This window comes from Zalophus californianus, chromosome 7 (genome assembly GCF_009762305.2).
Source record: "Zalophus californianus isolate mZalCal1 chromosome 7, mZalCal1.pri.v2, whole genome shotgun sequence".
NCBI classification, from domain to species: domain Eukaryota; kingdom Metazoa; phylum Chordata; class Mammalia; order Carnivora; family Otariidae; genus Zalophus; species Zalophus californianus.
Window position 1 is genome coordinate 91,710,796 of NC_045601.1, and position 17,691 is coordinate 91,728,486.

At 38.6% G+C, this 17,691-nt stretch overlaps 1 protein-coding gene across 1 annotated transcript in view; it reads left to right on the forward strand.

Moving 5' to 3' along the window:
• Window positions 1-17,691, forward strand: part of EYS (eyes shut homolog) — a 1,577,782-nt gene that overhangs the window by 1,540,978 nt on the left and 19,113 nt on the right. Inside the window, 1 exon segment of the mRNA XM_027604057.2 lies at window positions 575-747. Within this exon segment, the coding sequence (XP_027459858.2) occupies window positions 575-747 (173 nt within the window).

The following is a 17,691-nucleotide window of genomic DNA, read 5'->3' on the forward strand; positions in this document are numbered from 1 at the left end:
GTCTCTTCAGCTACCAGGATACCCTCTGGGCAAATCCCTTTTGTATGTCTCCAAGCTGATCCCAACTCAGAGTGCCACAACCCATCCCTGGGATTCACTGCCATTTGCCTTGCCTCTGGAGGAGTTCACAGTTCCTTTTGCAGCCCCAGGAACTGGACCTATGTGTTCACCAAAGTGAGGGAACGTATAGCAAGCTAAATTTCTTTTCTCTAGGCTCAAGTTTAGGAAGCAGAGACTCTGTTCATAGCCTTTCCCTTAGTGGGGATGTCAGGCAGGGAGAGGGACTTACAATGCTGTTTTTCCCAAAGAAATGATTCTCTAAAGTCTCCAATTTCCACGTGCTGAACCTTTTTTAATTTTTTTTATGTGGAGTCCAGTAATCCTATAATCAGTTATTAGCTCTTTCCTTTGACAGTTTGGCTCTTGGTAGTTTGACTCACAATTCGCTTTGATGTACAAAATCTTTTCTATCTTGGAACCTCAGTCAAAACTGCCAAGTTAACATCAGCAAATATATATATATCCATATCTGTTCAAGTGTTCAAACCATGTGACTTTCTTTCTCAACCTACAGCTGTGACTGTGCCACTGGGCGGAAAGGAGAATTCTGCACGGAGACCATGTCCCCCTGTGACCCTGAACATGACCCTCCACAGCACGGTAGCAAAGGGGCAACTTGTGTTGCATTGCCTCACGGATACACCTGTTACTGTCCCCTGGGAACCACTGGAATCTACTGTGAACAAGGTAAGGCAGAATTTCAAGTCTTGATTGTTCACAAATTAACTAAGTCAGTTTTCTTTTGGAAAAGTAAAATGAAAAATATATAATAATCCTGAACTTGCATAAGATCTGGATTTCCTCCGCATTACAAGCACACTACAGGGTGGGAGGGAGTGGGAGGAATATGGCAGTATTGTGCTAGCCATCATAAATAGAGATGAACCAAAGTCATTCCTCTGCTGTGCTCCTTGTAGCCTCATAGCATAAATTCGTCTTCATGGACTACCACTCAGCTAACACTGGCAGGAGAAGGAGTGTCGTTCTCTACGCCCTATCATCCCCAAATTGCAAGCAAGAATTCATGCTACATTTCAAGCTTTCATCTCCTCCTGCAACTTCCCTGACCACCTTCCCCTATTCCTGCCCTTATAGGCAAGACTGATGAGAGGGTTAATAAAACACTGCCATCTTCAAATCTCCTCAATCACACCACAATCCTCTGCTAAAGCTCTAGGAACCCCTCAGGCAAGAGAATCCCTAAGGTGAACAGTGACCACAAACACAAGGTCTAAATGGGGACATTGTAAAATGAGTCTATGGAGAAAATCAGGAAAGCATATGCTGTTGAAGGTCTCAAGTTCTGCATCTTCCAAAAATCAATGCTTCATATTTTATTTTGTCATATTTAGTGTAGTTCTAAATATCACAGTAAAATTCGTATAAAAAAAGACCTCCATAACACCATGCTCAGAGCCCTAAAAATTCAGCTGTGTAACAGGTACAGTTGTGTTACTCTAAGGCTAACGGAATGGCCTGAGTGAACCTGCCCGGCCCATCAGCATCCAGTGGCACAATCCAAGTGGGTCCTGCTCCTACTTCAGCTTGCTGCCACCTGCTGGCTTCTGTCCTTTCCAGCTTGAGTATCAGTAGGGATGATTCTGGGTCTTGGGGCTGGCTAGGACTTCAGAACAGTGTGGCAGGGAATCCACGTAACTCGCTGTTAAGGAATCTCAAGAGATTAAGCTAGAAAATAGGGGGTCATGGAGTTTTACCTGCTATCTCCTGGCTTCCCGAGCCTGGATAATCCACTATTACTCTCTCCTACCTCACCCTCCACCTGGAAGATAAAGCTTGAGCCTCTACTTCTCCTATGTAGGAACAGAGGCTGCTGTAGAAGGCATACAGGAGCCAATCACCAATTGGGTTAGATACACCTTTGCACAATATGCAGGGCTTATTGTAATATCATATTCATATGTGTGGTAAGAACAAACTTAATCTCTCTCAGATCACTTTATCAAATACACTAATGCAAACATTTTTTATCCTATATTCTTTGAGACTCTATGTTTGTTTAACTCTCCTCCAAAAGTCAAAAGTGTTGATAAATGGAAGACATTGGAGGCTTAAAATACTAGTGATTTCGTGACAGAAATTTTAATCATGTCATAAGGTGTGACAATGAAATAATGAGATGGAGTTTTGTGTCTGGCTTATTATGGAAATCAGTCTTTTTCATAATGACATTAGAGACAGATCTTGATCTTTAAAAAATGGCAGTTCTTAGTTCCTGGAATATGCCACACTCCATCCTGGAATAGGGATTTTTGTCATACCCTTTCCTCTGCCTAAAATGTTCTCATGTTCCCCTCTACACTCAGCTAACACTTATTTATCCTTCAGGTTTCAACTCAGACCTTACTTCTTTAGGGAAGCCTTCCTGGGTTCTCTGTCAGAGAGCTGAGGACAGTGACTGTGCCTGTTTTTATTGTTGTTATCACCCACCATATAGTGCAGAGCAAATATATATATATATATATACATATGTATATATATATATATTTATTTATCTGGTATATACATTTCAACTTACTGGCTCTAAAATAATAAAAAATGATTGTAATAGTTTTCAAGAAATAGTTCTTGACTATAGTGAACAGCAAAGTACTCAAAATTTTACCAAGATAGTGTACCTCTATTACTCCCCAAAAGATAGCTATTAGAAATTGAAAGAAATAATAGGACATTTTAACATAAGGACTAGTGACTAACAATAGGGCAAGCTAGATTTCTGAAGCTTAATAGCTCAAATGATGAAAACCTGGGGGATTAACCCAAAGTTTGTTTGGGTGTGTGTGTGTATGTATAAATAAATGATGTTGCTATGTATATAAATAGATTATATAGGGAGATGGCAGATAGAGATGATAGACAGATAGATAGATGATAGATAGATGATAGATAGATAGATAGATAGATAGATAGATAGATAGATAGATAGACAGACAGACAGATGATAGATAGAAATAGTGACAGCAATAAAATTATTTCATAGAGAGTCTACAAAATATGATAAAAGCTGCCAGAAAACTTGTGTCATCCTCATAGAATTCTGAACAAAAAGTTAACTAATGATATATCCTGCTGTGCTATAAAATGAGTTTGGTTCATTTTAAAAAATAAGTCAAAAAAATCATATCCTTAGATGCTGTTGTTTTGACAGGATAAATTATTATGTGGGGGATGGGACTATAGGTTTTAGATTCCCAAATGAAAGTTATTTTCTATAGTAATTTTTATACTAAAGTTGATTTTAAGAACTATAAACCATATTTGTGGTGAAGTAGAAATAATGAAGAAAGTCTGATCCAAAATGACAGAGAGAAACTTTAAGTCTAATTTTAAGTCTGTTTTTTTAAATCTCCATTGACCCATTGACTTTGCAATTTTCCAACATAATAGCTATGGTACTAAAAGTTAATTTAAAAAACAAAATAAAGAGCAGATAGCACCCCGGCCTCTGAAACCAGGCCTTAAGGCATTCCTGTGTCTTGCTAGTAGTTGCATTTTTCTTATTCCCAGACAGCTTGTTCCCCGTTGCATCATAACCATTATCGTTGATGATGCCTCATAATTTTTAGTCAGTTATGGGCACCTAGAATGTAGAAGAAATGCCTGGGGTTCAATTCACTTTTGTTATACTTATAAACTGATGTAAAAATTATCAATGAATTCAGTACCAGCATCCTTAAACTCACAAATGCCGAACTAATAAGTCCTCTTTTCCCTTCTTCCTTCCTACTTCCCCATTCCAAGAAACCTTAAGTCTTTGAAGGAAAATTAATTTGTACATAGAACCCCTGACTTACAGCTTTCACACTTACCTAGTTTTATGACCATCTTTATTGTAAATAAGCCCCACCCCCAATAAGAATCAAAACTCACGTTTATAATTCCTGAATGACAAAACAAGATGCAATTGATTGGCAAACCTGATGATGCCAGAGAGGGGAAGGACGGTGGAAGGGTGTCCCTTGCCTCAAAATACAGTCAAGCACTGGTAACCTTTGCTCTTTTCTCCCTCCCTTGGAGCAGTGCTCATAGTATGGATTACTCACTAACGTATTAAGGTTGTTTACTCTTTCCAGACTAAGTGCTGGGAATACTCCCTTAAGAAGACAGACAGCTGCCCTGCCTTTGCAGGAGGATGCCTGCAAACACCATATCCACCAATCAGTGAGGAAAAATACAGATTGAGTTAATGCCAGAAGGGAAATAAAGAGGAAATAAAAACACCCTGGAAGAGTACATTTTAGTTGGGACGGTCAGGAAAGGACTCCGTAAGTAGGGACGTTTGAGCTGACATCTAGTGAGAATTAGCCAAGTGTGAAGGCATGTGGGACAAGTACTCTAGGCAGAGGCTAAACCTGGCAACAGGAAAATAATATTACATATTTGAGGGAGAGAAAGGCAGCCAGTATTCCCAGAATAAGAGATTGTGTTATAAGATGAATTTGGAAAGGCAAGCAGAAGGCAGACCATATAGAATCTTGGAAAAGATGGTAAAGAATTTTAATTTCATGCTAACAAAATAAAAAGCCTGTGAAGACTGTAAACAGGAGCCTAAGATGCAGAAAACTTGCATCCTGATGCTTCTAGTAACTAATGATTTTGTTTCTGCTGGGTCCTTTAACTCTCTCAATAATGAGATAACTCGTTATCTGAAAGTGGCAATAGTAAGTGTGTCACCTATTTTCCATCTGCCCCCCCTTCCCGGTTCTACTGTCACCCCTCCTGAGGCCCTCTCAGGGGATTGCAGCAAGGGGCTCCGCCTCAGTCTGCCTCCAGTTGAGTTTAGCCAAGGAAGTCACCAGCAGGCAATCAAAGGACAGGAGAGCAAGACAGCATATTTATTTCCCTAGATTCCTTGCCACTAGGCCGCCAAAATCTACCTTTACCCAAGGACACAGTTTCTGTTGGGAGATCCTCACCTACCCCAACGTCAGGCCAAGGAGTGGAAACAGCTCCCCGTTGAGACGAACCCCAGGGCAACACCCTGTCTCTCGTAGTTTCCCTAAACCCTGCCCACATCTTTGTAAATGATCTTTTCATTCCCTTATCTTCAAACTACCCTCTATGAGCATACCATCTGTTCACTGCTAGGACCCTCACTGATATAATAAGTATTATTTTCCCTACCTTACAAAAGTCATAGAAGGTAATGTATATTAAGTTCTTTATTAAGTATAAAGTGCTATAAAATACAGAGTATTATTTTCTTCTCTTGTTCTCAAGATCCCAAACTCCGACCAACACTCTTAAAAATATAATTCAGCTATATTATGAACTAAATATACGTCTTGGCATAGGGAGTTCCAGCAGTGTAGAACCATAGGACATTACCAATCATCTTCTAGTCCAATGGTATCAGTTTATAAATGGGGAGACTAATGCTCATAGAAATTAAATAATGTACCAAAAGTCTCAGAATCAAGTCTCTGGACTCTCAATCCAATTGTTAGTAGTTGTGTAATAATTAGTTAATAAATATAAACACAGTAGATAATCTATGAGTTCACTAACACTCTATTTCTAGATCTTAGCAGTCCCTTATAATAGCCATTCCATAACTAAATAGCATAGGAACTAATGATGTAGAGGTAACATATTTATCAACAAACATCATACTCCAGTTATCTAGGAAAACCTAAAAAAGGGGCAGTATAATCATTAAAATTCAAATAACTTCAGAACTAAGCTTGGTATTTAAATGAGTCATCAACGGCTAGGATTGAAAAGAATCTTAAACTTAATCCCAACTCTTCTACTTTGAAAGAGGTCAAACTGCATTAGTGGGACTGAGAGTTTAAGCCTTCACACCGCCAATCCAGTGAGTTTCCCATGACACTGTGTTGTTTATATTTCACAATCAAAACATGAAAACTACCAGTCACATGAAATGAGTGGAAACCTGTGCAGCCTGTGGCATGCAGAACTGGTTAATAAAATGCCCTTGTCCCGATATTTTAAGTAGTCTGAAATATTTTAAAGTGCATGTATGTATCTGAGAAGAGAGTGGCGGGAGGAGATTCTCTATCCCAGAGTTACAATTTAAGTGGTGAAATTTGACTTTGTCTATCCCTTATTCTTAAGATACCTGACTGATGGGGAAAAGTGATCTTTCAAGTCCCTTAAAACATTTTTACCTACAGCTGACAGGAAGAAAAATCCATTTAAGAAAGAGGAGAATTCCTGATTGGCATAGCTCTTCTTCTCACTATGGCCTCACCCCAAACTTCTTAGGAATTCCACTGAGGTATGGCACTGTGATAAGGAAAATATCAAGAGACCACTTGAATTGGATGGCTTTCAGGGTCATAGCCACCAAAAATGATTCAAAATATCTGAGCCTAGTTCCAGAAGTACAGGAATCCACAATGTTCACCAGGAGGGCCCTAAACTGGCTCTAAAAATTAAACTGAAGCTAAAGCAAGCAATGGCATCTGGGCTTGACAGTTCATGGGACTATCAATCTTAACCTAAAAAGAAATAACAGGGTAGGGTAAATATTTTGCAATCTAGTTTAGTCATTAACATATTCTATTTCCAGCAGAACTCTGGTTTATTTATTTTGCGAGAAAGACAATATGCCCAGTTCCTTTTCTCATACACTCAAAGCTTGTTCATTTGCTCTTTTTTTTCGGTTGCAGCTGTATTTCCTGTTGGAATCCATGGTTTACAACTACACATATAACCTTTACTGAATCATAAAATCTCTCCTCTCAATTTATTTTTCCCACATTATTGGTAAATTGCTTTTTTCTTGGAATATTTTTATACCACTAAATTTTAGCTATTGCATATTGTTGACATTTAGCCAAATGAGATTCTGTAATATGTGTGTTTTTAACTTTTTAGCCTGGAAAATATTGAAAATGTTCCCATTTTTCTTACATTCTTTCCATCCCTAGTGCAATTGTTGTCCACTCATTTCTCATTCCCTAAGGTACAGAAAACCTACTCACATGCTGGCATTTTGAATGAAACAGGCAAATGTTCAAGCTACTTAGACAGTTTTGATGCCAAGGATACTTTATTTATGGTCCACCTAGCTCGAGGTTTCATTGAAATTAATTCAAGCTAATGGAGAAGTTCAGTTCTTCAAGCCTTCCTGACTCATAGGGTGCTTTCCTGCCAAGTCTTTGGTTTTTCTGATAGTAAAGGGTCCACAACACTTACAGATGGCAATTTCAGGAATGTTTGCCTTATTTTCACGTGCTCCTTTCCAGGTGCATTTAGCCATGTGAGAATAGAGTAGATAATTCACAAGCTTTCTTCATAGAAAAAACATGAATTTTAGTCTTTATTTCCCCTACTTTCAATCCCATCTTGATAATTAGTAAGGATGTGTTTACATGTACACTAGATCCTCTATCTCTACAAATTTATAATACATGTAAAAACTAAATAGGAACTAGTTATAATTCCTAGGAACACACATTTTAGTTCTTTAGTCTTCTTTCTGGGTTCCTCAATACAACCTGCTAAATCATAAATGAAACAGTGAGAAAATGAATTATATATAACAATTCTAAGGTTCATATGAACATTAAGCTTTTCAAGTGTCTAAAAGAATAGAAGTTGCAGATGAATCTTAGTAGAAAGAAACAGAAACAACTGCTTTTTCCTAACCTTGGACTTTAAGCAAGTAACTTAACTTTCCTGAACATCGGGCTGCTCAAGTGTGAAAAGAGAATATGTTGAAATCTCTGTTTGGGGGAAATTTGGGGCCAAAATCCCTGGAGGGTCCATTCTCTTTGTCAAGTCCTGAATTAATGATTACTAATTTTTATAAGGTAGTGAGGGAAAGGTTAAAAACTCTTAAGAGACAGACATCTATAAAAGGTTTCTCTTCAACAAAGTCCTTTTTATTTTCTATTCAAGATAACATTAAGTAATGAACAAAAAGCACTCACATTAAATTTGCTGCTCTCTACTACTAATGTTTCCTCCCTTGAAATGTTTCACATGTTGAAACATAAGCCCTGTCCCCCACCTTAAGAAGGCAGGAAAAAAAAAGTTTGCTTACAGTCAATTTCTTGTTTTTTTAATAAATTTTTTTTAAAGATTTTATTTATTTATTTGACAGAGAGAGACATAGCGAAAGAGGGAACACAAGCAGGGGGAGTTGGAGAGGGAGAAGCAGGCTTCCCTGCGGAGCAGGGAGCCCAATGCGGGGCTCGATGCCAGGACCCTGGGATCAGGACCTGAGCCAAAGGCAGACACTTAATGACTGAACCACCCAGGCGCCCCGCTTATAGTCAATTTCTACGGACAGGACTTGGTTGCCTCTTCCCCTGAGGCAGGTTTGCCCACCTTTTAATCTGAAATGAATGACAGTGATAGGATCCAACCACAAACTTTACTTTCAAATTTGGGGAACTAAGAAACAGGCTCCCTCTAGTTTCTAGTAGCAATATTGAAAAGTGACAAGCAAACTACAAGTTTCATGATCATGAAAGATATAAAGATTACAAAATATTATTTCATTTTCTTCTTTTGTTAAAATCTGTGTAATTTATGTTAGGAAAAATTTAAAAAGCAAACATTCCTGTACCATGCTATTCTAGTGATCAAGGAATATGGCACAACAAACCATCAAGAAAGCCATGTGGTCTGAGAGGCAGAATTGGCTAAGAGTCTCCTAACACACTCATAAAATTTATGATGGGAAGTCACTGAAGTCAAGAGGCCAGCACAGTGCCTGGTACACAAGAAGCACTCCATAATCAGCCTCCTCCTACAAAGGAAGAAAAAAGTATTAGATTACACTTGTGTTAAATGCAGGCCAGGTCCACATAGACAGTTTGATCAATTTCATTTTTAAAATATGGGTTAGTTTTAAAATATTTTTTTAAGATTTTATTCATTTGACACAGAACCAGAGAGAGAGAGAGAGAGAGAGCAAGCGCAAGCAGTGGGGGGAATGGCAGGCAGGGGAGAAGCAGGGTCCTTGCTGGGCAAGGAGCCCAACGTGGGGCTCGATCCCAGGGTCCTGGGATCAAGACCTGAGCCGAAGGCAGCCGCTTAACCAACTGAGCCACCCAGGTGCCCCTATGGGTTAGTTTTAAATAGATGCTTAAGTTAAAATATTTTAGACCACCTAGTTTGAAAAAACAGTAGTTCTATTGTATAGAAGATGTTTTAAAATATTTCAAACCATTATGATCAACATAGTAGATACTAACTTTTCAAAATGACCAAATAAAATATTTCTTAAAGAAACTCATTCTCTATAAAGTATAGCTTATTATTATTTATTAAGAAACCACTCAAGCCACATGAAGAGATCCAAAGCACTATCAGATAGAGTTGTCCCTCCTTTCAAAGAGCCAATGATTTAAGTGGAGACCAGGCAAAAGTCTGTGAAAATCAAATCAAAATATATAATTTAAATCAGAGTTCAGAGAAAAAAGGAAGAAATTGACTGCTTTAAATATTAAACAATGACACAACATGTGCATTATTTCCCACTACTAAGGCTTGAATAGGCAATAGAAAACAATGGAATTAAATTAGGTATCAACGCATAGGTAAGATTTGGATAGACTCACATGGGGTAATAAGGTAGCTTTCCCAAGAGTGGAGCCCCTGTAGGAAAGCAGGCAGAAGAATAGAAGGATGTACTTGCAAATGTGAGTAAACCTCTTCATCTGAAAAGGAAACTTATGCCAGATAAAGTCTAAATTATTAAAATACCTCTGAGAATAGAAAGGAAGAGACCAATGTAAGGCACAATGGATTAAAAAGTCATCAGGGGACGCTTACTGAGCTGGAGGGTGTGCATTTCTCATAGACGGTGCTCGATTAACATTTGTGAAGTGAATGATGATTATTCGAGGTATAACCATGGATTGCATATGCATATAATCAATATAATCTCCCAGACCTTCTGTAAGTAAGGCTTTGGGACTCCTGAAACAGCCATAAATCTTCCTACACAAGATACCTGACTCAATAGCTGACTTTATTATTAATAACACTCCAAGTAGCATAAGGAAGAGCTCACAGTAAAAAAATACATATATTTGAAAAGTAGCTGAGATAGTGGTAGAAAGATAAATTATGCCCTTCTCTCAAGGAAAGAAAAGGAAGAGAAGAGGGAAGAGAGGAGAGGGTATGGAGAGGAACAAGAAGGGCACACCAAGCAATACAAGACAAAACTAGGTCTAAAACACAGCGTGCAACTGAATGTAAAATTAGCTTTAGATTTCCTGGAAATCAAAGCGAAACATAAAATACAAAGATTGCTACTCAATTATTGCCTAATAAAAGAAAGCATACCGGTCATCACATCAAGGACACAGAATTATGCCCTGGCACTGAACTCTAATGAAAACAGATTGAGTAAGCTCCAATTAAAAAATGAAATTAGGGGCGCCTGGGTGGCTCAGTTGGTTAAGCAACTGCCTTCGGCTCAGGTCATGATCCTGGAGTCCCGGGATCGAGTCCCACATCGGGCTCCCCGCTCAGCAGGGGGTCTGCTTCTCCTTCTGACCCTACCCCCTCTTGGGCTCTCTCTCTCTCACTCTCTCTTTCTCTCAAATAAATAAATAAATAAATGAAACTTTATAAAAAAAAATGAAATTAAACAGCAAAATATATATTTGATGACAATTTTCTAGAAAATGAAGAGACATTATGTATGTGGTCATTTCTCATACACACACTAAAGGCTAAGGGCATAATATAAAGTCATAGATATAGTCATATAAAGTCATAGACATTTTCTTTAAACCATTACTTTTGGATATAAATTGTGTCAGCTAAGTTTTTGATAGTCAAGGCAAAGCAAAAAATTAAAAATTAAGATCTCTGTAAAAAGTCTAGATATCCTGGTTATTAATTGAATTATATGTTATTTCATGCTTTATTTCATTTACATGCTTTATTTTTCAGATTTATAAGTGACAAAGCTGATGTTTTTGTGTGAAAATTAAAAAGTTTAACTTGGCCTCAGTTTAAACCCCCAAATTCTGCTCCAAAAAACATGGAGAATACCTCATCCTAGATTTTGATAGCAGGAATCACCAGATGTCACTAAGTATCATAAAACAATCTTGTGATTTTATAGAATACTTAATTTTTAAGCGACACTCCATCTTCATGGGCCTCCAAAGATCATTTAGAACCAAATCGCCACCCAAATAACTAAATGAGTTAAACAATTAGTGTTATTCAGCATTATCCATATGGGTGCCAAAGAAAGTCTGCCTAAAGGGATGATTTTATTTTTTTGATAATTGATACTTAACCATTCCTTCTGTTAGCAATTAGCCAACAGGTTCAATTGCTCATTCACACCACCCCCAGTAGACTCTAGTAATAATCCAACAAAGAGAAAGGATTTTAGCTTCCATTTTTGCTACAATAACCAAGTGTGTACTTAGTTAACCTAAACTTTGTCCAGCTGCTTAAGTTGAGATGGAAAGGCAAATACTTAAGACTTCACATAGTTAAGGATGGAAAAAAAGTTACTTCTATCCATTAGATTCTAACAAGGTAAGAAGCTACATTGAAGTCATATGCACTTATCCATAGACCTTAAAGGCAAATAATAAATTAATAAATACTACAAAAAGTCTTAAATTATTTTTATCTCATTGTCTTTACTAATGGAATAAAACATAGCTGTGGTACAGTAGAAGAGCTGTGACTAAAATCAAAATATTTTGCATTAAACATAATGAAATTGAAAGTATAAAATGGATAGCCCTAAATCTATAATTTGTTGAGAACACAGCAGATGTGCATCAGTGAGGAATATCTGTTTAACTTCATAGGTTTATATGATGTGGAGATTGAGAACTATTTGTTTATTAAATAAACTATACTTTGAGTCCATCATGAGGAACAGTGTTCTGGGAATTAAAGTAATCTATTTTAGGAATCTTGAGGTCACTGCTAAGAACAGAAACATTTGGTAGTAAAACAACCTTCAATGGGACTTGTTCAATTTAAAGTGATTAGAGGTGTGTTTAAAAAGGGGGGAAACACCTGGGTGGCTCTGTCAGTTAAGCATCTGCCTTTGGCTTACATCATGATCTCAATGTCCTGGGATCAATCCCCGTGTCAGGCTCCCTGCTCAGTGGGGATTCTGCTTCTCCCTCTCTCTCTGCCTCTACCCCCTCTCTGCTTGTGCTCTCTCTCTCTCTCTCTCAAATAAATAAAAATTTTAAAAAATAAAGAAAATTAAAAAAAGCAAAACAGTTGCTGCATCCAAGATAGGGAGGTGATGAAATGTTTAATACATGAGGGGAATATTGCAGAGCTTTAAGTTTTAAGAGAAATTTATGAATTTAAAGCAGAGATGTAGGTTAATAAGATGGCAGAATAGGAAGCTTCAAGCTCTCTTTCCCCCAACAGACACCAAGTTAACAACAACAAATGGACCATCATACCTCTGTGAGAATTCTAGAGATCAGGTGAGAAGCTACAGCGCCCAGGCCATAATTGTGGAGAGACTGGTAGGGCTGGATATTACCATTTTGCATCCAAGTAAAGACTTACTTGGGCTAGAATCATCAGTGAGTGTTAAATCTACCGGGTAGTTTTGATGAATAGCAGATATACATGGTGTTACAGTATCTCCCCACAAACAGCATATGAATTGCAAGAAAAAATAAAGCCACAGTTATACAATGGAATATTATACAGTAGGAAAAAATCAGTCAACACCTTGACCAAGGTGATCAAAATTAACTTCACCGATGAGGGACAGATAGATATAATGTGTTTCCATATGTGATACCCTGGGAAGAACCCATCATCATCTATGAAGTATTTCAGCCAAGAAAGCATAACCTGAATCTAATTATGAAGTAATATCAGTCAAACCCACAATGATGAATATTCTTTTCCAAAAACAGAGGAGGAGGGCACCTGGGTGGCTCGGTCAGTTGAGCATCTGACTCTTGGTTTCAGCTCAGGTCATGATCTCCAGGATCATAGAATCAAGTCGCATGTCAGGCTCCCTGCTCACTGGGGAGTCTGCTTGAGATTCTCTCCCTCTCCCTCTGCCCCTCCCCCTGCTCATGTGCATGCTCTCTCTCTCTCTAAAATAAATAAATCAATCTTTTTAAAAAAATAACAGGAGGAAAATATTCTTCAAAAATGTCAAGGTCATGGGGAGGAGTTAAGATGGTGGAATAGTAGGGAGACCCTGGGCTTGCCTTGTCCCTCAGTTGCAGCTAAATCAACATCGAATCATTTTGAATAACTAGGAAATCAATCTGAGGATTAAAGAAGCAATCTGCACAATTGGACAGAGAGAACATGGGAGATGCAAGGTTTGGAGACGTGAATTGGAGGAGAGAAAAGCTACAGTGCTGTGAAGGGGAGGGAGTCCTTTTCATGGAGAGAAGTCAGGAAGAGAGGGAGAGAGTGGGAGAGAAAGCAGCGTGTAGCGTTTGTGCAAGACACCGTGGTGTGGGCATCCCCTGGGTCACACTGGAAGAGAATACTCCCCTAATGGAACACATTTGGAAGAGGGTATATTGCCTCTTCACAGACAAAAGGCCCGCTGGGTGCCATTGCATGTCCATTCAACAGCAGGGGACAGAGGCACACATGGAGGGCATATAACCTGGTTGCAACTTTTCACTGCACTTCACTATAGACTCCTAGAACCTACACAGGTGATGACTGCTTTTCTGGGACAGAACGGTGAGGGTGGCCTCTGGGGTTGAGGAGTGGGTCCATGCCTTGTGGGGTCCTTTAAGATTTGGAGTTTTGAATCTCAGCCACTGACCAGAGATAAAACACAGGAGAACTGTGGTGCCAAGTATGCTGATGGCTCAATCACAGACAGGTTAAGGGCAGGGATCTGACAAAAGCCTGGGACACAGGAGGGGAGATTTGTTCACTCTTCCATGAGGGCCTCCTGAATAGCAGTGGCCACGAGTTCCCCTCTGCAGGGATGAGAGGGGGTGACGCTGTCTTCCACCCCTCACTACCTCCCCCACCACCACCCCCACACACACACCAGCATGGTTGGACTTCTGAAACACAGCACCTCCAGTGGAGGCAGGAGTCACTTACGCCAAACCCCACCCCCAGGGTTCAGGCCCCCACATGTCCAAGTCTACTGATAATAGAGTGCTCCAAAGCACCAGCTTCAGTTCTGGTGGAACTAGGACCAGGCTTTCCTTTTTTTTTTTTTTCTTTTTTTTCTTTTTTCTTTGGAATTATGCTTATAGTTTTTTGTTTGTCTATTTGCTTTTCTGTTCCTTTTCCTTTTCTCTTGGATCAGGTTCTTTTGTTTTTTTGTTTTTTTGTTTTTGTTTTTTGTTTTGGCTTTTGGGTTTTTTTAGCAGGCTTATCTTAACAAACAGAGCACACCTAGTTAAGGGTCCAAACACTCACCACTGCAAGCAAGAAGGAGTTCTGCAGAGGACTGACCTGTGGGAAAGAGCAGCCAAAATGCAATAGCAGAGTGCACACAGTATACACCAGAAACACTTCTTGAAGCACCAGGCCCTGGATAGTGTAGGACTACTTCTTAATATAGTATTACTCTCAGGAGTAGGAAACATAACAAGCTTTCATAACATGTAAAAGACAGAAACCTAGACATAATGACAAGACAGTGGAATTCTCCCCAAAAGAAAGATCAAGAGGAAATCACAGCCAGGGATTTGCTCAAAACAAATATAAACAATATATCTGAATAAGAATTTAGAAAAACAGTCATAAGAATACTCGCTGGGCTGGAAAGAAGCATGCAAGACACCAGAGAAACCCTGGCTACAGAAATAAAAGACCTAAAAACTAGTCATGCCAAAATAACAAGTGCTATAACTGAGATACTATAACAAATCAGGCCTCAACTGGATGGAATTACAACAAGGATGGAAGAAGCAGAGGAATGAATAGGTGAAATAGAAGATAAAATTATGGGAAATAATGAAGCTTAAAAGAAGGAAGGAAAAGTACTGGATCACAAATATAGACTTAGGGAACTCAGTGATTCCACAAAGCACAATAATATCTGTATTGTAGGAGTCCCAGAAGAAGAGCAGGAAAAAGCAGCAGAAGAAGTATTTAAACAAATTATAGCTGAGAACTTTCCTAATCTGGGGAATGAAATAGGCATTTAAGTCCAAGAGGCACAGAGAACTCCCCTCAAAATCAACAAAAACAGGTCAACACAGGTCAACACAACACAACACAAGACATAATCATAGTGAAATTTGCAAAATACAAAGATAAAGAGAGAATTCTGAAAGCAGCTTTAGGGACAAAAGTTCCTTAACCTACAAGGTTGCCAACTCAAGGTTGGCAACAGTTCTGTCCACAGAAACTTGACAGGCCAGAAGAAAGTGGCATGATATAGTCAACGTGCTGATGGGGAAAATATGCAGCTAAGAATACTATATTCAGCAAGGCTGTCATTCAGAATGAAGGAGAGATAAGGAGTTTCCAAGACAAGCAAAACTAAGGAAGTTTGTGAACACTAACCCAGCTCAGCAAGAAATATTAAAGGGGACCCAATGAGAGGAAAAGAGAGACCAAAAGCAACAAAAACTAGAAAGGAACAGAGGCAACCTACAGGAACAACAACTTTACAGGTAATACAGTGGCACTAAATTCATATCTATCAATAATTACTCTGGACTCAGTGCTCCAATCAAAAGACATAGGGAATCAGAATGGATTAAAAAAAAAAAAAAAAAAAAACAAGACCCACCAATATAATGTTACAAGAGACTCATTTTAGACACAAAGACATCTCCAGATTGAAAGTGAGGGTGTGCAGAATTATCTATCATACTAATGGACATCAAAAGAAAGCTTGAGTAGCCATACTTGATCAGACAAACTAGATTTTAAACCAAAAACTGTAATAAGAGATGAAGAAGGACACTGTATCATAATAAAGGGGTTTATACAAGAAGAAGATCTAACAATTGTAAATATTTATGCCCCCAACTTGGGAGCAGCCAAATATATAAATCCATTTATAACAAATTTAAAGAAACTCATTGATAATAATACAATAATAGTAGGGGACTTTAACATCCCACTCAAAGCAATGAACAGATCATCTAAGCAGAAGATCAACAAGGAAACAAGGGCTTTGAATAACGCATTGGACCAGATGGACTTAACAGATATATTCAGAGCATTTCATCCTAAAGCAGCATACACATTCTTTTCCAAGTGCACATGGAACATTCTCCAGAATAGGTCACATACTGAGTCACAACTCAGGCCTCAAGCAGTATAGAGATTGAGATCATACCATGCATATTTTGAGACCACAACACTATGAAACTTGAAGTCAACCACAAGAAAAAATTTGGAAAGACCACAAATGCATAGAGATTAAAGAACATCCTACTAAAGAATGAGTGGGTTAGCCAGAAAATTAAAGAAGAAATTTAAAAATACATGGAAGCAAATGAAAAAGAAAACATGACAGTCCAAAACCTTTGGGATGCAGCAAAGGTGGTCAAACAAGGGAAGTATACAGCAATACAGGCCTTCCTCAAGAAGCAAGAAAAGTCTCAAATACAGAACCTAACCTTGCACCTAAAGGAGCTGGAAATACAACAGCAAATAAAGCCTAAAACCAGCAGAAGAAGGGAAATAATTAAGATTAGAGCAGAAATAAATGATATATAATTCAAAAAAGTAGAACAGATCAAAGAAACTAAGAGCTGGTTCTTTGAAAGAATTAACAAAATTGATAAACCCCTAGCCAGACTTATCAAAAAGAAAAAAGACCCAAATAAATAAAATCATGAATGAAAGAGGAGAGATCACAGCCAACACCTTAGAAATATAAACAATTATAAAAGAATATTATGAGCAATTATATGCCAACAAATTGGGCAATCTGGAAGAACTGGGTAAATTCCTAGAAACATATAAACTACCAAAACTAAACAGGAAGAAATAGAAAATTTGAACAGACCCATAACCAGCAAAGAAATTGAATCTAACAATAATCAAAAATCTGCCAACAAATGAGAGTCCAAGCCCTGATGGCTTCCCAAGGGAATTCTATCTCTTTTTTTTTTTTTTTTAGATCTTATTTATTTATTTGACAGAGAGAGACACAGCAAGAGAGGGAACACAATCAGGGGGAGTGGGAGAGGGAGAAGCAGGCTCCCTGCTAAGCAGGGAGCCTGACATGGGGCTCAATCCCAGGACCCTGGGTCTGTGACCTGAGCTGAAGGCAGACGCTTAACTACTGAGCCACCCAGGTGCCCCTCTATTGAACATTTAAAGAAGAATTAATACCTATTAATTCTGAAGCTGTTTCAAAAAAATAGAAATGGAAGGAATACTTCCAAACTTATTCTACAAAGCCAGCATTACCTGGATTCCAAAACCAGACAAAGACCCCACTAAAAAGGAGAATTTTCTTTTTCAAGATTTCATTTATTTGAGAGAGAGTACACAGCAGGGGGCTGGGCAGAGGAAGAGGGAGAAGCAGGCTCCCTGCTGAGAAGGGAGCCGGATGTGGGGCTCAATCCCAGGACCCTGGGATCATGACCTGAGCCAAAGGCAGACACCCAACTTGACTGAGCCACCCAGGGGCCCCTAAAAAGGAGAATTACAGACCAATATCCCTGATGAACATGGACACAAAAATTCTCCACAAGATACTAGCTAATTGAA